A 24,819-nucleotide genomic window follows, 5' to 3' on the forward strand; every position below is an offset into this window, starting at 1 on the left:
AAATTAGGCAAACAAAGGCGGCTGCCTAAATTTGGGCAGCACGCCATGTAGAAAGAAACACAGCACAGGGCAAGAAACAGAAAGGATGAAGGGAGTATTTAAACCTTAACTCTAGCCCCAAGCTAAAGGAAGTTCCTGCATTTCTTTTGATGAAAAGGAGAGCAGTCCTCCGGCTAACGTCTACCTGGCTTTGTGAACGTGGCAGAATGTGACAGGGGAAAGCAGAGCTTAAATGGAGCAGGGCACACCTGCGAATGATCACACCTGCTAATTGCTGGAGAGAAAGAAAATTTGCCAGGAGCGCCCTCTAGCAAGGCCAAGAGGCAACAACCGGGCAGTAGCCGAGCAGGCTGACACTCATGACACGTTTGGACTCATGAGGGTGCTATAAAATCATATATCATGCTATACAATTGATGTACATGAACATAATGACTTTGGGACAGATTTGCAATGCAATGTATGGGCAACATCTGTTGCCTACATATGTGGAGAACCTTTATAGAATTTTCGATTTTAAATTATGGCTGAATAAATTGCATATACATTTATCTTCACGATCTTACATTGTGGCAGATTTCTGGCTGCAGGTTCTTCTCGGAAGAAGCACATAAAATAGGCCCTGTGCTTCAGTGAGAAACGAATTGCTTGGGAAACTGAAGATGGCTTTGCTATACTCGCTATTGCGAGTATGGATTCAATATAATGGCAGTACATGCATTGGTTTGTCCTTTATTTATTGAGTGAAGCAGGCACTGTCTAAGTTCACATGACCTTTAAAATTGAAATATGTGTTTGTGACCTGCCGCTTGGACTCTCTGGACCAGTGTTTCAGAGCTGCTGGAGCTCTGTGAAGCGGACCCTGAGGACATGCTGTATAGCCTGGGCTTCGGCACGGAAGAACCGGCCGCCGCCTCCAAGATCCCCTCCCGATTCGTCCACACCTCCTCCAACTTGCGAGGCATCAGCGCCAAAGTGTACCAGGAGGCTCAGCTACAGCGCATGGAGCTGGAGAACCCAAGCTACGCCCTGAAGAGTATGCAATCTGTGTGTGTGTGTGTGTGTGTTTGTGTTTGTGTTTGTGTGTGAGTGTGCATGCATAGGGGTGAGCGGAATACTCATTTTAGAGGAGTACCCGTAACGATTATTGACTTTTTTCCAAGCATGAGTGTCGTACGAGTAATTGGATCATTATCCATGATTGGAGAATTTGCCTGCTTTATTTACTTATTTTTTACTTTGGCTGCAGTAGCTGTAGTAGGTGTTCAATTGGAGGGGCGTGTTTTCTCTTTTGGGTGACGTTTTTGTGCCACACTCATTGGCTGCTGCCAGAAACCTGACAGGGTGTACATTTTTGCGCCCCTTGCCAATAGGCATTCAATGCTACTGCTACTGCGGTGACCATTGGCAGTGACTCCAACACTCATTTTTCTTTCCTGTTGGAGAAGAGGAAAGAATGAAAAAACGAAAGAAGAATGTTCGGACTGGATTTGCATTCCAGGTCCTTCCATCAGCACACTATTTTAATATTTTGTGTAGCCTAAAAGGTAACTGCAAAGTAGATGACGTAAAACACTGTTCAAATACATTGCTAAGAGCAATGACGAGAGCAATGTGCTAAAGGGTGGCATAGAAAACCAACACACACCTTACGAGTGGACATCATCTCATTCTAAATAAGAAAGGGAAGATTGCTACAGCTGCATTATAAGTGTTTCTGATGTCATGCTGCTACCCTTTAACTGGGTAAGTTTACTGGGTGGATATTTAAATGTTAACCAGCGATACTGTTCAGGTATTTTCATTTGTTGAAGTGCATCAGGCTGTGTGTTCCTTGGCTTGATGGCAAGCTAGTCTGTCAGTTATTTATTGTACTCCTTAGCCTGCAGGCTACTCTAAACTTGTAAAAAAGAAATGATAAGATGGTCTAGCAATTCACCCTCAAAGTACTGTTTCAGCATGTTGCTATGGTTGCATATATTGGTTATGTTCTGCTCCAAATAGAGAAGCTAGCCTGATGGCTAAGTCCAGTTTTGATTCTTTTTTGTCTTGGTCAAATTAAAGGTTTTAAACAAGGCTTAAATTGGTTTCTTATTTGCAACTTGTTATTTGTAATTCAATTTTTACACCAGTGCTGTAACTGCCTAGTTGCAGTTTCAGAAAAGTTTTTGAATACCAAAATCGTCTTGGAGAGAGAGAGAGAGAGAGAGAGAGAGAGATGACCTGGACCTACAGAACAATGGTTAAAATTAATACTGCCAGAACTGGGCCCAGGCAATGAATTTAAAAAGTAAAAGATAATATATTTCAAAAGAAGCCCAGAGGAAAGTAGATTTAAATTAACTCTAGATAACACCGCCGTACAGCACACTCAGAATTTATACTTCGGTCATTTCCATATTTCAAGTCTCCACTGCATAGCAAAAAATATCCCACCGATGCACTAGAACAGTCCACTAACAGTCCACAGTTAGACCATAGAGCTTATCCATACACTAGAATAGTGCTTTAACAGGATGAGCCCCCTGCATTGGCGTTTTTGAGTGAAATTCTGTGTTCTTCTCTTGCAGAGCGATTCCAGCAGATTAAAGCTCTGAGCACAGTGACTAACACCTTCTCCCGGCTCTACTCCCAAGTGCCAAATCCCCGGCAGAGAATCAGGAGCAGCAATGCGGAACCTACAGAGGCGGAGTCTATGGAGGCGGAGTCTGCAAAGTTGAATGTCGAGTCTGTGCAACAGAAGGTGGAGCCTCCAGAGTTGAAGGTGGAGTCTGTGCAACTGAAGGTGGAGCCTGTCCATCTAAAGGTGGAGTCTACACAGTTGAAGGTGGAGCCTAGAATATTGAAGGTGGAGCCTCCAGACTTGAAGGTGGGGCATGTGCAACTAAAGGCAGAGCCTACAGAGTTGAAGGTGGGGCATGTGCAACTGAAGGCAGAGCCTGTTCCTCTGAAGGTGCAGTCTACACAGTTGAAGGTTGAGCCTGTTCCTCTGAAGGTGGAGTCTACACAGTTAAAGGTGCAGTCTATGCAACTGAAGGTGGAGCCTACAGAGTTGAAGGTGGGGCATGTGCAACTAAAGGTGGAGCCTACAGAGTTGAAGGTGGGGCACGTGCAACTGAAGGCGGAGCCTGTTCATCTGAAGGTGGAGTCTACACAGTTGAAGGTTGAGCCTGTTCCTCTGAAGGTGGAGTCTACACAGTTAAAGGTGGAAACTATGCAACTGATGGCGGAGCCTACAGAGTTGAAGGTGGGGCATGTGCATCTGATGGTGGAGCCTACAGAGTTGAAGGTGGGGCATGTGCAACTGGTGGCGGAGCCTACAGAGTTGAAGGTGGAGTCTGTTCCTCTGAAGGTGGAGCCTCCACAGTTGACGGTGCAGTCTACGCAACTGAAGGTGGAGCCTACAGAGTTGAAGGTTGGTCATGTGCAACTAAAGGCGGAGCCTACAGAGTTGAAGCTGGAGCCTCTGAAGGTGGAGTCTACACAGTTAAAGGTGGGGCATGTGCATGTGAAGGCAGAGCCTGTTCATCTGAAGGTGGAGTCTACACAGTTGAAGGTGGAGCCTGTTCATCTGATGATGGAGCGTCCACAGTTGAAGGCGGAGTCTATGCAGCTGATGGCGGAGCCTACAGAGTTGAAGGTGGGGCATGTGCAACTGAAGGCAGAGCCTGTTCATCTGAAGGTGGAGTCTACACAGTTGAAGGTGGAGTCTGTTCCTCTGAAGGTGGAGTCTACACAGTTAAAGGTGGGGCATGTGCAACTGAAGGCAGAGCCTGTTCATCTGAAGGTGGAGTCTACACATTTGAAGGTGGAGCCTTTTAATGTGATGAAGGAGCCTCCACAGTTTAAGGTTGAGCCTGCTCCTCTGAAGGTGGAGCCTCCACAGTTGAAGGTGGAGTCTATACAACTGATGGCAGAGCCTACAGAGTTGAAAGTAGGGCACGTGCAACTGAAGGCAGAGCCTGTTCATCTGAAGGTGGAGTCTACACAGTTTAAGGTTGAGCCTGTTCCTCTGAAGGTGGAACCTCCACAGTTGAAGGTGGAGTCTATACAACTGATGGCAGAGCCTGCAGAGTTGAAAGTGGGGCATGTGCAACTGAAGGCAGAGCCTACAGAGTTGAAGGTGGAGTCTGTTCCTCTGAAGGTGGAGCCTCCACAGTTGATGGTGCAGTCTACGCAACTGAAGGCGGAGCCTACAGAGTTGAATATGGGGCATGTGCAACTGAAGGCAGAACCTGTTCCTCTGAAGTTGGAGTCTACACAGTTGAAAGTGGAGCCTCTGAAGATGGAGTCTACACAGTTAAAGGTGGGGCATGTGCATGTGAAGGCAGAGCCTGTTCATCTGAAGGTGGAGTCTACACAGTTGAAGGTGGAGCCTGTTCATCTGATGATGGAGCCTCCACAGTTGAAGGTGGAAACTATGCAACTGATGGCAGAGCCTACAGAGTTGAAGGTGGGGCATGTGCAACTGAAGGCAGAGCCTGTTCATCTGAAGGTGGAGTCTACACAGTTGAAGGTTGAGCCTGTTCCTCTGAAGGTGGAGTCTACACAGTTAAAGGTGCAGTCTATGCAACTAAAGGTGGAGCCTACAGAGTTGAAGGTGGGGCACGTGCAACTGAAGGCAGAGCCTGTTCATCTGAAGGTGGAGTCTACACAGTTGAAGGTTGAGCCTGTTCCTCTGAAGGTGGAGTCTACACAGTTAAAGGTGCAGTCTATGCAACTGAAGGCAGAGCCTACAGAGTTGAAGGTGGGGCATGTGCAACTGAAGGCGGAGCCTGTTCATCTGAAGGTGGAGTCTACACAGTTGAAGGTTGAGCCTGTTCCTCTGAAGGTGGAGTCTACACAGTTAAAGGTGCAGTCTATGCAACTGAAGGTGGAGCCTACAGAGTTGAAGGTGGGGCATGTGCAACTAAAGGTGGAGCCTACAGAGTTGAAGGTGGGGCATGTGCAACTGAAGGCGGAGCCTGTTCATCTGAAGGTGGAGTCGACACAGTTTAAGGCGGAGTCTATGCAGCTGATGGTGGAGCCTACAGAGTTGAAGGTGGGGCATGTGCAACTGAAGGCGGAGCCTGTTCATCTGAAGGTGGAGTCTACACAGTTGAAGGTTGAGCCTGTTCCTCTGAAGGTGGAGTCTACACAGTTAAAGGTGCAGTCTATGCAACTGAAGGTGGAGCCTACAGAGTTGAAGGTGGGGCATGTGCAACTAAAGGCAGAGCCTGTTCCTCTGAATGTGCAGTCTACACAGTTGAAGGTGGAGTCTATGCAACTGAAGGCAGAGCCTGTTCCTCTGATGGTGGAGTCTACACAGTTGAAGGTGGAGCCTCTAAAGGTGGAGTCTACACAGTTAAAGGTGGGGCAGGTGCAACTGAAGGCAGAGCCTGTTCGTCTGAAGGTGGAGTCTACACAGTTGAAGGTGGAGCCTGTTCCTTTGAAGGTGGAGCCTCCACAGTTGAAGCTGGAGTCTATGCAACTGAAGGCAGAGCCTACAGAGTTGAAGGTGGGGCATGTGCAACTGAAGGCGGAGCCTGTTCATCTGAAGGTGGAGTCTACACAGTTGAAGGTTGAGCCTGTTCCTCTGAAGGTGGAGTCTACACAGTTAAAGGTGCAGTCTATGCAACTGAAGGTGGAGCCTACAGAGTTGAAGGTGGGGCATGTGCAACTAAAGGTGGAGCCTACAGAGTTGAAGGTGGGGCATGTGCAACTGAAGGCGGAGCCTGTTCATCTGAAGGTGGAGTCTACACAGTTGAAGGTTGAGCCTGTTCCTCTGAAGGTGGAGTCTACACAATTAAAGGTGCAGTCTATGCAACTGAAGGCAGAGCCTACAGAGTTGAAGGTGGGGCATGTGCAACTGAAGGCGGAGCCTGTTCATCTGAAGGTGGAGTCTACACAGTTGAAGGTTGAGCCTGTTCCTCTGAAGGTGGAGTCTACACAGTTAAAGGTGCAGTCTATGCAACTGAAGGTGGAGCCTACAGAGTTGAAGGTGGGGCATGTGCAACTAAAGGTGGAGCCTACAGAGTTGAAGGTGGGGCATGTGCAACTGAAGGCGGAGCCTGTTCATCTGAAGGTGGAGTCTACACAGTTGAAGGTTGAGCCTGTTCCTCTGAAGGTGGAGTCTACACAGTTAAAGGTGCAGTCTATGCAACTGAAGGTGGAGCCTACAGAGTTGAAGGTGGGGCATGTGCAACTAAAGGTGGAGCCTACAGAGTTGAAGGTGGGGCATGTGCAACTGAAGGCGGAGCCTGTTCATCTGAAGGTGGAGTCTACACAGTTGAAGGTTGAGCCTGTTCCTCTGAAGGTGGAGTCTACACAATTAAAGGTGCAGTCTATGCAACTGAAGGCAGAGCCTACAGAGTTGAAGGTGGGGCATGTGCAACTGAAGGCGGAGCCTGTTCATCTGAAGGTGGAGTCTACACAGTTGAAGGTTGAGCCTGTTCCTCTGAAGGTGGAGTCTACACAGTTAAAGGTGCAGTCTATGCAACTGAAGGTGGAGCCTACAGAGTTGAAGGTGGGGCATGTGCAACTAAAGGTGGAGCCTACAGAGTTGAAGGTGGGGCATGTGCAACTGAAGGCGGAGCCTGTTCATCTGAAGGTGGAGTCTACACAGTTGAAGGTTGAGCCTGTTCCTCTGAAGGTGGAGTCTACACAGTTAAAGGTGCAGTCTATGCAACTGAAGGTGGAGCCTACAGAGTTGAAGGTGGGGCATGTGCAACTGAAGGCGGAGCCTGTTCATCTGAAGGTGGAGTCTACACAGTTGAAGGTTGAGCCTGTTCCTCTGAAGGTGGAGTCTACACAGTTAAAGGTGCAGTCTATGCAACTGAAGGTGGAGCCTACAGAGTTGAAGGTGGGGCATGTGCAACTGAAGGCAGAGCCTGTTCCTCTGATGGTGGAGTCTACACAGTTGAAGGTGGAGCCTCTAAGGGTGGAGTCTACACAGTTAAAGGTGGGGCAGGTGCAACTGAAGGCAGAGCCTGTTCATCTGAAGGTGCAGTCTACACAGTTGAAGGTGGAGCCTGTTCCTCTGAAGGTGGAGCCTCCACAGTTGAAGCTGGAGTCTATGCAACTGAAGGCAGAGCCTACAGAGTTGAAGGTGGGGCATGTGCAACTGAAGGCGGTGCCTCTTCATCTGAAGGTGGAGTCTACAGAGTTGAAGGTGGGGCCTGGAAAGTTGAAAGTGGAGTATTCCCTAGTTCGCTATGTTAGCTAGTGCTATGTATGTAAATTCAGTCAACCCTCATGTTTTCATCACAAATCTAAATGCCTTGATGACATAGGATACAGATATACTGCAAACTCCACATATTATTTTGTTGCACATTCCCTTTCTATAGGCCTGTCAGCCTCTCTGTTAGCATATCATTGCCATATCTTTCATCTTAGAAAGAAATGCTAAGTTCATTAATGATGCCCTAATCACAGAGGCATGTTCACCTGGGAAAGAAACTGGCATGGCCCCCATCGTTCAACTGGTTATTCATTTCTGTTCAAGAAGAGGCATGCCATCTGTGTATGAGATAAGGAAAACCGCTGTAAACTTTCTGTTCCTCAGAAATCATTCCCTGACAGAAACACTAACCTCCTTTAACTGTTTGGTACAGATTGATGAACGCAAGTGCTTCGCAGAGATCTGCAGCCCTGGTGAAACTGGCCAAGGTAAGTTTGTGGGACAGTTTTGACACATATGGTGTATTTGTCTTTGGTAGAAAGGAAGAAATGGGAATGTGGATAGTTATTATACAAATTATCATACGGCTACTGCATGGAAATTACAGTATTTGTCTCACAAACTGGCAGCATTTGCCTGTCAGATTCCACTGCCATCTTGATGAAATAAAAATAGCCCTCAACCTGGACTTACCTCTTTGAAAACCGATAGGCTGTCTTCCATGAAAATACAGTGTCATGTAAAATGGCCTGTCTTTCATGTATTACAATAGAACAGTTTAAATGCTACATTTTACATGTTTCTAGCTCAAAAACTGTGGACATGTGCTTCTTCAGTGCTAAAATATGCCCTTTGATCAGCATATATGCCTTTCCTTTGTATATCTTCTGCCAGGGCAATATGAAAATGAAAAGGCTTGTTTAGTTTTCATTGCTTATTAAAATATCTCTCCACTGGTGCGGAAGGGACTGAGACACTCACCTGCAGTGATGCGCTGATGTAATTTACATCAGCCTTTCAGAGCACATTTATGTGCGTTAACACAGCTCTGTGTCCTGCAGCCAGGCCCAGACATAGCTTATGCAATTAAACCTTTTCAAGCTGCTCATTGTACAATATACGTACATACGTTCTCCATCAACACAGTGATAATAAAGTGAGCATTAAATGGAGTGCCACTTTTCATTGAAGAAATCAGGAAGTACAGCCCTCACCTCTCCCTCTATAACTCTGTTAAAACCTGCAAGTTTGGGCATGATGTTCGGCAGGAGAGGAACATCATGCCCATAAAAACAATTCCTTCTCAAATTAAAGAACTTGTTTTAACGCGTTGGGCAGCACATTCATTGTTTCGTTAATGAAGTAGCACGGTAGGGAGATGCTTTTATTCATTCGCAATGCTAGAAGCAGCTGGGTTGGCAGACTACTGTCCGATTTTCACTGTTCCCTCGCTGATGGTAAGTATGTATGCTGTATGCCATCGCTTGAAGCATCCCTTACTTCCTTTGAACTCAGAGTCCAGTCTGCATATACTTCTACCTTTTGTTTTTCTTGGTCAAGGGTTTCCAGTTTCTCTGTAGTTGACACACTTATATCCTTAATTATGTGTAATTAATAGAGGCCATTATGGTAGTCCAGTTGCCTCACAGCAAGAAAGACCTGGGTTTGAGCTCAGCCCGGCCCTTCTGTGTGGAGTTCTGTGCATGTTCTCCCTGTGTCTGCGTGGGTTTCCTCCGGGTACTCCAAATTACTCCCACAGTCCAAAGACATGCAGGTTAGGTTAATTGGAGAGTCTAAATTGCCCCTTGGTGTGCTCCTGCTGTTGCCCTTGCCTAAGGCCCTGGCCTCAGAATTGGAGTTTGTCCCTGGGCGCTGCACTGTGGCTGTGGTAACTACAATGGGTGAAATGCAGAGAATGCATTTTGTTGCCTTAGAAGGCAATGACAACCATATTTAAATAAATACTGTATTGTTTTTGAGACCGTTGGTGAGATGCTGAGATCCATTCCAGGCTTATTTATTGACTTTTAACTTATAAAACAATAGGTACAAAATGAGAGCCTGTTTAAAAGAAATAAGTCTAGAGTAATGCAATTATTCAGTCTGAATTATTTGAATTCCAACTGGATTATTTTGACCCCACCTTCAAAGTTATAAACACAGATAGTTCCAGAGAACCAGCCACATTCATAAATGCTGCACATCTGAGCTTCTATGGTATGCTCATGAATAAATGTCCATGTGCATTATCACGTAGAATATATTTTGTAATTCCGGCAGAGAGTCAGGGGTGTGGCACAGTTGCCATGCGCTAGAAGCAGACTGCTGTCCTCTGACTCTGCCTGTTTGTCTGTCTGTCTGTAAGCAGATGAACACATGAGAATGGCCAGTCAGCAGCCTCTCGGCGGTGACCTCACAGTGGACACTTCCGTAGACGACTCCGCTCTACGTCTCAAGGTAAGCGCGCTGTTTTCTGGGACTGTGCCTCTGTCCAAACCTGCGAACTGAGCTCTGGCCTGTAGGCGCACTCCATTCGTAGCATTCCTGTCTGACAGGCTTGGCTTCAGAGAGAAAAAAAAAACTGTGGTTGAACAGTCATGTTGAATTATGTCCTGTGAATACTTCACATTGATTAATTAATGCTCCAGTTTAATGTATGTAGCCGAGAAGGCCATATCTCATGCTACAGTATTACATTACCATCATTTAGCAGACACACTTATCCAGAACAACCTGCATTTACACAGAATATCAGTGTTCAATATCAATATGAGCTCTGAGAGAAAATGGTGCAGTACAAATAAGAAGGCACAGAAGTCATGTTTATAATGTCATAATAAAGTAGGATTAATAAAGTGATAAGTTAACCAAATTTACAAAAGTAAACACCACTACACAGCTAGCCCATTGTTACACTATGCCTATAGCATACAGTAACTATACCAATGACTTTTCTTTACAAGATGGAAATTCAAGGAGAAAGAAAGGGGATAGGTAAAGAGGGCCAGAAGAGCCATGGTGCTTTGGTTTCTGCCCTGACTGTAGTGAGAAGCCCTTTCCACCACCAGGGGGCAGAGCAGTTTGGGGGTTTGGCGGGCAGGTGCCCAGAGGTAGCAGGACAGACAGGTCTGTTCTGTTCTGCCTGTTTGTTCTGCTGCATATTCATGCTCTCAGACTCTACGTCACCATAATGCTTAGGTACTTAGATTTGTAGGAGCCGTAATTGGGATAAAATTCCAGCCACACTTGGTGAAAAAAAGGAAGAAATATCATAATATTATTGGACAATTCTATTTTATTTTGGCATTATGTTTTCATCAGGGATAAGCACTAGGCTCCAGATTTATTGCTACCCTTCATAAAAATGGATATAATAGACAACATGGATAATGATGTATATTTTATGTTCAAACTTACAGGAAAACTATATACTTTTATTTCAATACATTTACTGTCATGTTTCAATGTTTTCTATTTAGTAATCTAATTCTTTCTGAAAAAGTGGAATTTGCAATACAATTTTACTTTAATTTACTTAATCCAAGTATAAAAATGAGGTAACAAGCATGCAAAATCCCATTGTCAACCATCAGCATGGGAAAATCCAAAGAACTGTCAATTCGTAAGACACAGATGATAATTGACAATCACGTTATTGACTATAAGTAGGGTAATCAGTACAAATAATACATTAACTGTTAAACATACCACTTAGCATTGTAAGGGAAATAATTAAAATGTGTAAAACATATGGAATGGGTGCAAACTTGCCAGGAAGAGGATGCAAGTGCATATCATGCCCACGGACGGCAAGGAAGACCATGAGGGAGGCCATAAGTAACCCAAGAATAGCAATTTAAGAATTACAGAAATTGGTTGTGTCTTGAGGTCACCAAGTCTAAAAAACATGATAGAATGGCACCTGGATACAAGCAAACTCTTTGGAAGGGTGGCAATGAGACAGCCCTTACTGAGCAGAATGCACAAAACCGAGCGTAATGAGTTTGCCAAACCTGGAATTATGACTAGAATAGAGTGCTATGGTCAGATGAGACCAAAATTCAACTTTGTGGCCATACAGACAATCAACATGTTTGGCGGCAAAATCCATACAAGGAAAAGCACATCATACCTTCTGTCAAACATTGCGGTGGGTCATTGATGTTTTCGGAGATTTGGAGCTTTGCTGCCAGTGGTCCGGGAACACTATTTAACATCAATGGCACAATGGATTCAACAAAGTACCAGGGCACCTTGGCAGAAAATCTGGGTGCCTCTGCTAGAAGTTGAGTCTTGGTCATAGGTAGACTCCAACCATACATCAAAATCCGTAACCATGTAACCATGTTCTGCAATAGCCATCTCAGGCTCCAGACATAAATCTCACGAAAAACCTATGATCTGAACTGTGGTATCCCAAGGATGGCAATGATTGTAAAGAGTTCTGCATGGAGGAATAATCAAAAATCCCTCCAAATGTGTTCTCTAACCTTATCACAAATTCTCAAAAAGATTCATAGCTGTCATCTTTGCCAGGGGTAAGGAATTGGTTGATTCTGTTGAATCATTAAAAAAGTGCTCGACTTTACAAATGCTGGAAAATAAAACTTATGTCAATAAATGTATCTTTTAGTATACAGAAATTATTTTGCATATTTTCCAAGGGTGGCAATAATTCTGGAGCCTATTGTATTTCAAACACAAAAAGGACAGTGCTTCTAAGGTAGGCAAGTTCAAAGAGGCAAGCTAGAAGATAAAATGTACCTACTCGGACGTCAGAGCAGTGTAATAAGCTAATGGAATTCACACTGGAAAATGCAGTGCTCTGGTTGGTCAATCAGGTGCAGGAGAGCTCAGACAGCTGTGATGGTGGGAACACAGCAACATCCAACGCTCTGGACCCCAGAACCCTGGCGACCTCAAACATCAGTTTCCGTGACCACCAGGAGGGCGTGGCCCCCACCCCCAGCATCCCGCTGGACCCCCAAGTCCTGAAAGAACAGAGTGAGCCCAAGGTCCAGGAACAGATCCTTGAACCCTCCCCCAACCAGATCCCCAAATCCCCAGATAAAGAGGAGCAAGACAACAAGCCACCTATCTCTGATCAACTTGTGCCTGCCATGGAAGTGAGATATGTCTCTGTACTCCACTCTCCTGAAGTTCTTCAACCCATTACTCTACTCCCCCCTACTAAAGTGCTTAGACGCATCACTGCACTTTCCTCTCCTAAAGATCCAGGTATTACACTTGAGCCCGACTCTCCTATAGATCCAGTTTTGGACCTGGTGGGTCGGGTGCAGTTGACCTTGCAGCGGGCAGAGTTGAAAGCCCGCTCCTTGCATGATGAGCGGGTGCAGAAGGCCTGGGCCAGGTCCAGGGACCTGCGGAGAGACATAGGGAGGCCCTCTGTGCCTGCTGCCCCGCCTGGCCCCGCACACATGGTGCACCCAAGTACTTTCACTTCCCATGAGGGACGAGGAGGGATGGGGGCCATCAGAGAGGAGGTGCAGAACTTCCTCCCCAGCATGTCCGGGGCGATGCCAAATGTTATCAGTAGGGTGCGCCCCTACCCCCTCCTGTACACGCCCTCCTACCTGAGTCGAAACTTCACCTCCTTGCAGAGAGCCTCCTCAGGCCAGGCCGCACAGGGCCTGGGTGAGCACACGACCTGCAGCCTTCCCAGTTTGCTCCACAGAGTCCCGTACAGCTCACCTGACATCAACCTCCATAATGCCTCCAAAAGCACACCCAATCTCAACCTCTACAATGCTCACTACAGCCCACCTCATACCAACCTACAGAGAACCCCCTATAGCCCACCTCATACCAACCTCCACAGGATGCCCTACAGTCCACCGGATATCAATGTCCATGGTTTCCACTATAGCTCACCTCCTACCAACCTACAGAGAACCTTCTATAGCCCACCTCATACCAACCTACAGAGAACCCCCTATAGCCCACCTCATACCAACCTACAGAGAACCCCCTATAGCCCACCTCATACCAACCTCCACAGGACGGCCTACAGTCCACCAGGTATCAATGTTCATGGTTTCCACTACAGCTCACCTCATGCCAACCTACAGAGAACCTCCTATAGCCCACCTCATACCAACCTCCACAGTCCCCACTATAGCCCACCTTATACCAACCTCCACAGGCCGCCCTACAGTCCACTGGGTATCAATGTCCATGGTGCCCACTACAGCTCACCACAAACCAACCTCCACAGTGCCCCCTACAGCCAACCTCATACCAACCTCCACAGCACCCCTAACCCCAACCTCAGCTCTGCTCTGTACAATACATATTCTTTCCTCCCCTGTGGCAATCCATATCCTGCTGCTGAGCCCTGGCTTTACCAAAGCACCCCCCCTACACAGCCACACCCGTCACCCCTGCTCTCCTGCACAGAGACGTACCTGACACACGTCCTTCAGAACATCCAGAGCACTGTGCAGAGCCTGAATCAGGTGAGACTCTCTCACTCTCTCTCTCTGTATGTTTGCCTGTCTTTATCTATTGCGCTCTCTCTCTCTCCTAAATTAATTTGGCTTATTAGGAAGCCAGAAGACATCTTGTATTGTCTGCTACTGGTACAACAGACACAACACACAGTCATAAAATAGAGAATAGCATTAATGAACTACTCATAGAGTAGACAGTAAGTGATGAGTGGCTGCTAAATGCCTGCTTCATGTGTTCACTCACTGTCTCTCAGACTTAACAGAGTGTCAAGGGACCAATCAGCAGCAACATGGAGTGTTCACTAGGTTGCTCACTTTGCTCACTTTGCTCACTTTTGCCCTGTTCTGTATCATGGGTTTTAGTTACCCCTGTGGGTTGGTCCGCTGGCTGTTCACAGAGGCTACATCTCAAACCACAAAAATGCTGCCTTCTTCGAGAGTATTCTAAAACAGGAAGGCATCGAGTGCCGTCCCAATCAAAAGATTGCAAAACAAGATGCTTTCTAAGGTACATTCTGGAAGCTGAAAACACAGAAAGCTTGCACAGAACTGTAAAAAAGCTTGTCCACAAGTGCAAGTACACAGTGAGCTCGAAAGTTTAATTACTTGACACACTGAACTAACATATTTCATGACTCTGACGTCTTCCGGCCTTCGAAGTGTGTTTCATTACATGCTGCCCTGATGCTGCCTAAGCACCTCCGAAGACATCTTTGAAGGAAAGTGACTAATCTGGCAGCAAGGCATCAAGGCAAATGCCTTTGGTGCAGCAAAGGTGTTTTTTTCAGCCTAGGGTCTGTTACATTACATTACATTATTGGCATTTGGCAGACGCTCTTATCCAGAGTGACGTACAGTTGATTAGACTAAGCAGGAGGCAATCCTCCCCTGGAGTAATGCAGGGTTAAGGGCCTTGCTCAAGGGCCCAATGGCTGTGCGGATCTTATTGTGACTACACTGGGATTAGAACCACCGACCTTGCATGTCCCAGTCATTTACCTTAACCACTACGCTACAGGCCGCCCCTTCCACACAATACTGCCCGTAAGGCCACAGAGCCTCATGGCTTCAGTCACAGTCAAGATTCCCAAATCCAGGAAGCTCCATTGCTGAGTGTACCGAGACCAGTTACCATGGTCACACAGTCCAGGGTGGCATATAAACCCTTGTGCTCAGGGATTGTCTGAAGCGGTGTGCTGATTTCTGAGTGTGTTGATTTTATCTTCTTGTGCAGCGCACATCTCTGCTAGAAGGAAGCCTCACTGTCCCAGTCAGGGGACCACAGGCCCCTGTCATGGCTCTGTACAAGGTATGGCCAGATGTCCTGCAGGCTAATGGCTCAGTATTAAGCCGAAACATACTCTATGCAAGGAACGCAAATGAGAACACGGACCCGGGACATACACAAGCTCTTTGCTTTATATAACATCTGCTTGTTTACTGTTTTTTTAGCCCTATGAGGCTGTACTGCCAATCTACAAGGTGCCAGCCTGAGAAAATCTGGTGGTTGTGAGCAGAAATGATTACTTCTTCGTGTGTAGTAGAGCAGTTTTTCCGGTTTACAATTAGCGCCTCAACTGTAATGCATGGAATTGCAGCACACGTTTGTTTTATGTTACAAAACTTGGACTGCACATTTTGCTACACAAGGGCGTGAGAAAAGTCCCGTACATTGTTGCACATGTCTGTGTTCCTTGCATAGAGTACGTAACCGGCTTTAGGGCCACCAGTTTTCTCCCATTGAATTTCAGTCCTCCACCAGCTAGAGGTAGCAATGGCCTCTTCTTCTCAAAAGTTATGCTATTCACACCACCTCAATACTCTTAGTCCACTAAGTAACTGCCACTAATTAAACACAGATGATGATTTTACAACTTGTGTTAAATTCTGTTTGATTATTTACTACTGTGGACATGCTGCAGTATTTTTAAATGTTGTTACAGGGACGTGAAAGGTTTGGTTAAGAGCATTTGGAAATGACTGCATCAGAAATGAGAACAATTATACAACATTTAACTTGCACAAAAAATGAATTAATGATTACACAAATAACTAATCATCAACTTCAGCCAAGACAAGTGTCTTGCCGCCGGGCAAAAACAGAAACCTGCAGTCACACCGGTCTTTTGTACTATAGGATTTGACTGAGGCTTTTAAATTCATTAAAGGGATTAACAAAGTGAACTACAGGCGATTAGTCAGGGTGAGCTCGGTTAACAGAACGAGGGGGAAAAAATGGAAATTAGCACAGGATAAATTCCACACTGACAAGTATTTTTTTCTCACAAAGTTGTTTTCACTGTGTGGAATAGCTTACCAGGACATGTAGTGGAAGCAGAAACACTGGGGGGCTTTCAAGACCGACTTGATAAGGTGCTAGATACTATTTCGCTTTTGGGTAAACTAAGCAATAGGTACACTTTAGTGGTAGGAAGAGGCAAGCATTACTGGGCATTGTGTTTTATAAATTCAATTTGGAAATATATTGTACAATTAGTCAATTGGCTGTGCCACTTGAGTGCCTATTGGGGACCCCCTACAAGATAAAAATTAAAATAGGGCCTGCACACCCAAACTCAATATAATTCTTTATTAGTCTCAAGCAGCTAGCATAGCATACACTCTCTAACAGAGGTCATGCAGATATGTTGTGTAGGTGCAGTGGCTAACTGAACTATTTATTATCCTTCTTGTGCATAATCTGTCTGTGTGTCTGTATTGTGTAATGCCTATTGTTGTGTGGTATGTGTGTGGTCCTGCTGCAAACAAATTGCCCCTTTGGGACAAAGAATAAACTGAACTGAACTGAACACAGCTAGCATGCGCTCTCTAACAGAGATCATGCAGATATATTATGTAGGCATCCTGTGGCTGTGTGTCACACACTGTTTCTCCTCCCCTCTCCTCCTCTCCCAGAGCACCTTGGAGGAGGTGCAGCAGATGAGGAGGAGTCTGAATCTGTTCCGGACTCAGATGATGGATCTGGAGCTGACCCTGATGAGGCAGCATGAGCAAGTGTACCGGACCCGGCAGGAAAGGTGGGTCCCCTTACAGGGACCACCAAAGCACATTATAGCCCAACCAGAGACCAGCCCCCTATTCTACCACACACATTATAGTCCAGCCAGAGACCAGCTCCTTATTCTACCACACACATTATAGACCAGCCAGAGACCAGCTCCTTATTCTACCACACACATTATAGACCAGATCATTATTCTACCAGACACATTATAGACCAGATCCTTATTCTACCACACACATTATAGACCAGATCATTATTCTACCAGACACATTATAGACCAGATCATTATTCTACCACACACAATAGGCTAGCTCCCTATTCTACCACACACGTTATAGACCAGCTCCTCATTCTACCATACACATTATAGACCAGCTCCTCATTCTACCACAGACGTTATAGACTAGCTCCTCATTCCACCACACACGTTATAGACCAGCTTCTCATTCTATAGACCAGCTCCTTCTCCTTAACATCTAAATGTCTCTCTTTCTGCATTGTGTGTGCGCGTGTGTGTGTGTATGCTGTGCACGTGTGTGTGGGTGGGCATTTGTACATATGTGTGTGTCTGTGTGTGTATGTGTGTGTGTGTGTGTACAGGGAAGAGGTGGAACGGCTGCAGTATCTGCGCAGTGCAGTGAGACACCAGCTCCTGCAGCTTGAGTGGCAGCAGGACACGCGTCTCTACCTCCTAGACCAGCAGATGCGTTCCGCCCGCTCTGCTGGCCTCTATCGCCACCCCATGGTCAGTGTCAGGAACTGCAACTGCTCACACGTTCAAATTCCTTGTTTTAATGCATATATTATAGCTTGGTTCTGTGTCGTCTAAACAACATGATTTGAATTACAAAAAGGAGAGAGAAAGAGTTTGTATCTGTGTGTTCATATGTATAAATCTACATACAGCATATACAGTGCCCTTTATAATGTTTGGGACAAAGACCCATCATTTATTTATTTGCCTCTGTACTCCACGATTTGAGATTTGTACTAAAAAAAAAAAAGTGTTTTTTCTGGAAAGAATTGTTTCTCCTGACAAATTTTCCTGTTGAACTCAAACCAAAATGTATAAACAAAAATATTATTAATTAATCTGAGGAAATCATTTTCCTTGTCCAAAACATTATGGAGGGCATTGTATATAAGTGATATTCATTCCTGGTCTTTGTTATTCTGCACTTATTTGACCAATTAAAGCAGATCATTACCCAATTAAACACTGCCTGTGTGGTGATGGTGCACAGTTGTGGTACTTTGTAACCTGTGGTTATTATCATAGGGTATCCATGCACACGCCCTGGACAGACTGCACGGTGGCTCCAATGTGCCTCTGAAGGAGCCGGTGAGTGTCTCTTTCTCCTCCTCAGATCAGCGATTGCAGATCCTCTGGTATCAGTCTTCAGTTCAGCGATAGCAGATTCTCTGGTATCAGTCTTCAGATCAGCGATAGCAGATTCTCTGGTATCAGTCTTCAGATCAGCGATAGCAGATTCTCTGGTATCAGTCTTCAGATCAGCGATAGCAGATTCTCTGGTATCAGTCTTCAGATCAGCGATAGCAGATTCTCTGGTATCAGTCTTCAGATCAGCGATAGCAGATTCTCTGGTATCAGTCTTCAGATCAGCGATAGCAGATTCTCTGGTATCAGTCTTCAGATCAGCGATAGCAGATTATCTGGTATCAGTCTTCAGATCAGCGATAGCAGATTCTCTGGTATCAGTCTTCAGTCCAGTGATAGCAGATCCTCTCGTTTCACTGTCCCCTCTCCATCTCAGAATAGGTGTGCCTTGGGATGGCAGTGTGGTACAGGGTTTAGTTAACTGGACATATAACTGGGAGGTTGCAGGTTTGTTTCCCAGGCAGGGGCACTGCCACTGAGCCAGGTGCTGTGCTTCAGTAAATATTCAGCTGGAAGTTTAGACTGTGTGAGAGGAGGTAAGATATGTGAACCCTCAGGGATACTGAAATCTGTTAAAGGCCTGATAGTGACGATGTACCCTCAGGATAAAGGCCTGATTGTGAATGATGTACCCTCAGGCTAAATGCCTGATAGTGATGATGTACCCTCAGGATAAAGGCCTGATTGTGAATGATGTACCCTCAGGTTAAAGGCCTGATTGTGAATGATGTACCCTCAGGTTAAAGGCCTGATTGTGAATGATGTACCCTCGGGTTAAAGGCCTGATTGTGAATGATGTACCCTCAGGTTAAAGGCCTGATTGTGAATGATATACCTGGGGTTAAAGGCCTGATTGTGAATGGTGTACCCTCAGGTTAAAGGCCTGATTGTGAATGATGTACCCTCAGGTGAAAGGCCTGATTGTGAATGATGTACCTGAGACGGGTGCGTGGGGGGTTGGACCCAAAATGCACAACTCAGAAACAGGGGTGTAATAAAGTCCCATCAAAGACAGCAGGCAAAGTCATGGTACAGACAGGCAATGGTCAACAAAGCAGAAGTCAATAATCTTTGGTCAATAAACAGGCTTGGATCGTAACAGGTAGACAATGGCTTGACAAAAACACTCAAAAGTGCACTGACGAGCGGGGGGCAACAATTTAGCAAAGACAAGACATGGAACTGAGCTTATATGCAGGTGTAGACAGGTGCAGACAATTAGCTTGAGAGCAGCATGAGAATGGAAATCAGGTGTGGAGGATTGACAAGTTAACACGGTAATTAGTAATCGTGAGTAATAAACCTATCCTGCCCTAGCATTAGTAAATTAGTCAATGACATGCACAAGAAACGTAAGGTAACATGAACACATGGTTAGAATGTTAGTATTACCCAATCCTGATCTAAAGTTAGTAGATTAGTAAGAAGACAAGGGAAATTGAAACAATTAGGGTGTGAGTGACAGAAAGGGAGTGAGAGAAAGCAGGAATGCAAGGTTTGCAGAAAGACACAAAAAAGTGTATGCTAAACAATGAACAGAACCACATAACATGAAACTAACATGACAAGTTTGCGAAATTATGACAATAAACTATATAACATGACATGGCAAGACTAAGAAATAAATGATAACAAGAACTAAACATGAAACATGACAAGACAATGAAACGTAACAAGAAATAAAACATAAAAACATGCCGAGACTAGACTAACATAATACGTGACATGACAATAACTAAACATGAAACATGACGTGACAAACATGAAACGTGACAGTACCTCGGGTTAAAGGCCTGATTGTGAATGATGTACCTCAGGTTAAATGCCTGATTGAGAATGATGTACCTTGGGTTAAAGGCCTGATTGTGAATGATGTACCCTCAGGTGTCGAAGCTGCTTGGGGAACAGGTGAGCCTGTGGCAGCATCTGGGGTCCAATAGTGCTGCAAGCCCCGCCCACTCCTGGGCTGCCCACAGCTCCACCAGTTCCGCCATGAGGCCCAGCTCAATGTGGGTACATGGGGTCGACCACCCTGAGCCCTCCTCCACAACCGGGACTGGGGCCTGCTCTACCTCAGCCCATCTCAGCCCCAGCCACACTACCCATCCCACTACCACAGCCCATCTCATCCCCAGCCACACTACCCATCCCACTACCTCAGCCCATCTCATCCTCAGCCACACTACCCATCCCACTACCACAGCCCATCTCATCCCCAGCCACACTACCCATCCCACTACCTCAGCCCATCTCAGCCCCAGCCACACTACCCATCCCACTACCACAGCCCATCTCATCCCCAGCCACACTACCCATCCCACTACCTCAGCCCATCTCATCCCCAGCCACACTACCCATCCCACTACCTCAGCCCATCTCATCCCCAGCCACACTACCCATCCCACTACCACAGCCCATCTCATCCCCAGCCACACTACCCATCCCACTACCACAGCCCATCTCATCCTCAGCCACACTACCCATCCCACTAGCTTAACCCATCTCATCCCCAGCCACACTACCCATCCCACTACCTCAGTCTCTCTGAGCCCCAGCCACACTACCCATCCCACTACCTTAACCCATCTCATCCCCAGCCACTCTGCCCATCCCACTACCTCAGTCTCTCTGAGCCCCGGCCACACTACCCATCCCACTACCTTAACCCATCTCATCCCCAGCCACACTACCCATCCCACTACCTCAGTCTCTCTGAGCCCCAGCCACACTACCCATCCCACTACCTTAACCCATCTCATCCCCAGCCACTCTGCCCATCCCACTACCTCAGTCTCTCTGAGCCCCGGCCACACTACCCATCCCACTACCTTAACCCGTCTCATCCCCAGCCACTCTACCCCTCCCACTATCTCAGTCTCTTGGAGCCCCAGCTACACCACCCTGCCCACCCCAGAGAGATCCCATCACATGCCACCAAGAACCCAAGAAATGGAGTCCCTCTACCTGCAGAGAGGGAGGGGAGGGGCCCAGAACCCCCACCAATGGGAGAAGGAAGGAGGAGGGGCTGAGAGACTCTACCAATGGGAGAAGGAAGGAGGAGGGGCTGAGAGACTCTACCAATTGGAGGAGAGAGGAGGAGGAGCTGAGATACTCTACCAATTGGAGAAGAGAGGAGGAGGGTCTGCAGGGTTTCTCCAACAGGAGGAGAAGTGGACCCAGGCATCAGATAAAGTCTCACCACAGCAGGCTCAGAGACAGGTGAGAGACTGGTCTCCATTGCATCCTGCAGGTCGCCAGGCTAGCTCAGATTTTTCTTCATCAGACTACATATGTCCTCGCTTCTCCCTGCTTTCATGGGACTGGTGTGAATAAGAGAAGCCATGTAGTTTTGTACTGTAGAAGCCATTTTCTAAATTAGCAGGCTGTTATAACTGAAAAGGTGCTAGAGCCGTCTGGGATTGTTGCCACACAAGAGTGAAAAAAGAAAATGTATTAATTGTTTGTCAGCTTGATATTGTGCTGAAAATATGAGAGAAAACTGAATTTAAATTGAGGTTAAGGCCAGGTACCTATTATTTTGCTTCTATTAACTACACTAGTTTCATGGACAAAATAGACAAAAATAATTATCATAAATAATTTTGATTATTATAAACAGATATTTTCACAGAATTACAAATTCCCCATATTCCGGACAATGTTTTCTCTCTCACTCTCTCTCTCACTCTCTCTCACTCTCTCAGATCAAAGGTGCCATCACTGAAGAAGTCCACCAGGAGATTTTGAATGAGCGCCTAGTTACCGTAGCACTAAGGAGACCATCCATAATAAGAAAACATTTCACATTCCCAGGATGATAATGATCTCTCCACTGAAACCAGACACACATGTAAGATTCATTTTCAGCAGAGCACAATTACAGTGCATCATTATCATGGTAGTGGTAGGATGCAGAATAATTCCGTAGAGAAAGTACACATTCAGCCTGAGGATCAAACGAGTGCTTGAAGACAGAAAACAGATGGGGCGAATTCTTGACCAGGCTTGACTTGCAGCCAATTCCCACAATTCCCACAATGATCTATTCAAACAAACATGCCATGTTGTGTAGTCCTTTTTACATAACATACTGTGTGTCATAAAAACGTGTGCGTATGCATGTGTGCATGTGGGTATGTGTGTGTCTGTACAGTCAGCTCAAGAATTATTGGCACCCTTAATAAAAATGAAGAAAAAAAGGCTGCATATAATAAAATGATAATCTACATGTTATGTTATAATCTACACTCAGTGAGCACTGCTGCTGTAGCCTATCCACAGAGCTTTAATGTGTTGTGTGTTCAGAGATGCTCTTCTGCATACCATTGTTGTAATGTGTGGTATTTGCGTTATTCTTACATTCCTGTCAGCTTCATCCAGTCTGGCCCTTTTGCCCGCAGAAGTGCTGCTCACTGGATGTTTTTAGTTCTTCACACCATTCTCTGCAAACTCTAGAGACTGTTGTGCATGAAAATAACAGGAGATCAGCAGGTTCTAAGATACTGAAATTACCCTGTCTGGTATGCATACGTCTGCATGCTTTTATGCATTTAGTTGCTGCCACATGATTGGCTGATTAAATATATGCATTAACAAGCTGGTGTACAGGTCTACTAAATAAATTGTTCACAGAGTATATATGTAGAGTAATCTATATATGTTCTGTTCAAAGACTGTGGAAAACTATATATTTTTATTTCAATACATTTACTCTCATGTGTCGGTAACACTTTATAATAACAATCCCTTATAAGTTATTTATAAGCCATTAGTAAATAGTGAACTATTCACTAACAAATCATTTAAATATGTTTGTAAATGATCAATAAATAATTTGTTATATAGTTCATATGTTGTCATGTAGTCATGTAAACAAGTAATTCATCTTTAGCAAATTGTGCATGAAGTTTACTTATTGTTTGTGATTTGTAGATTAAACATATTGAAAAAAGCATTCAAGTTGCAAGCTAAAGCCCAGTGAAAATGCAAATGGCTAAAGCCTAATTCTCTTTGTTAGACATAGTGTTCAAAAAACCAAGCTAGTTAATTAAAATATATTGTGAAAAGCTTTAATAATATCTTCATATTTTGTGTCAAGCTGAGCAGCTTACTAACTGTTTTTAAATGAGGTATTCGTTAATGAGATCTTATGCTTAATATAATAGAAAGTGAACATTCTCGCTAATTGTATCTATTCTATACTATGTGTGCAGATTGTTTTCGTTTTCTCCTGGATTTATTATGGATTCAACCCATGCTTGAACTTGATGGCGCGTCTATCCAAGCATGTCCCAGGGAGCAACTCCAGATTGGGAAAGTTGGAAACCAGTGTGGCCAATCGCTTTGGATTTCCTTCTAGGGAGCAACTGAACTGATTTGCACCAGGATCATGTATTGGATAACACATGCACAATTATTTTATTTATAGATCAGTAATAAGAAGGGCAATACAAAGACAGTGAACAGTGACAGTTTTTTTGCAACATAATAATGAACACTCTTTGGTAACACTTTGCTTGAACCCCTCGTCATAAGTCTGACATAACACTGTCATACACAGGACATAACAGCTGTGACAAGATGTCAAATGATGTCAGTTGATGTCAAATGATATAAAACTCTCACTTGATATAATGATATAAATACTTTTATCAATAAATGTTATGACATGTTGCTACCAGAAAATTTAGATGAAAGTATTTTATGTCATTTGTTACACCATCATGTGACAGGTATGTCATGTGTATGATAGTGTTATGTCAGCCTTATGGCAAGGGATTCAAGTGATGTGGTATCCACTCTTTAATATGTACAAACTAAAATAACAGGAACTTGAATTCATTTATTTTGATACTTTGGGAAATAAAAGGACAATTTGCAGTTTAATTTCATACCCTCCACATTCCAAATACAAGAGCTTGTGTTGTGAGGGGATATTGTATTATACATGTTTAATTCTCAGTCAGTTTACACAATGCATGGTATTTGTAAGTTGTGTGATACATTTGCACAAGTTTAAGGTGTAAAGTAAAGTAGGTGCAACATGTAAGGTTTATGTTATCTCCTAGTAACTCTTTCTAACCAAACTTCACTGAACATAGGTCTGATGCATAGCATCTCTTATTCTTGGAAACAGGAGAGATACATACAAAAAACTATTAACCACACAAATAAGTTACAGGTAGACCACATGGCAGTATTTGAATGGCATCAATGGCTTGAAAAAATACATCCTAATCGGCCCCTGTGGACTATACTTTCTTGACATTGCAAAACAATACAGATAAGTCTATTCCGACTGATACAATAGTTGGGACTGCAGGCTTATTTGGGAACAGGTGATACAGGGGTGTTCTGTTGAAGGGAATACCATGTTTAGCTGAACAGGTGAGTGTTGGGTGGGGGGCGGCATTGATTAGCAATATACATGATTTGTCTATGTTTAGGAAAATGTCATGTTTAAACGCTTATCATGGAAAGGTGCATGGTTGTGCTTAGAACTTTGGTACAAAAAGTCAATCATTGCAAGATATTTTGGGTTGAATTGTTTTAGCAATTTCATGTAATAAAATTTGTCATCATTTGTGTCATTGCTTGCTCATCCTTTGGTCCTGTTTCAAAACAAAAAAAGAATGGATACCAAAGCTGTCTACGAGATTAAAAATGGTTTTGTAACCATAATTACATCATGAATAGTTCACACTTTACATTAGGGGCTGCGGAAAGCTTTGAAAATGACTAGTAAATGATCTATTAATACATT

General features: G+C 44.8%; 1 protein-coding gene across 1 annotated transcript; it reads left to right on the forward strand.

Annotated features, from left to right (window-relative positions):
- The first annotated feature begins 6,847 nt into the window (after window positions 1-6,847).
- On the forward strand, window positions 6,848-24,334 carry LOC133116219 (mucin-5AC-like). Its single transcript, XM_061225558.1, has 11 exons — window positions 6,848-7,150; window positions 7,596-7,650; window positions 9,531-9,619; window positions 12,004-13,638; window positions 14,867-14,941; window positions 16,549-16,670; window positions 17,258-17,402; window positions 17,937-17,999; window positions 19,941-21,275; window positions 21,761-21,906; window positions 23,270-24,334. Exons 1-10 carry the CDS (start codon window positions 6,881-6,883, stop codon window positions 21,872-21,874), a joined length of 3,903 nt encoding a protein of 1,300 aa, XP_061081542.1. The 5' UTR covers window positions 6,848-6,880; the 3' UTR covers window positions 21,875-21,906; window positions 23,270-24,334.
- The last annotated feature ends 485 nt before the right edge of the window (window positions 24,335-24,819 follow it).

This window comes from Conger conger, chromosome 17 (assembly GCF_963514075.1).
Source record: "Conger conger chromosome 17, fConCon1.1, whole genome shotgun sequence".
NCBI classification, from domain to species: domain Eukaryota; kingdom Metazoa; phylum Chordata; class Actinopteri; order Anguilliformes; family Congridae; genus Conger; species Conger conger.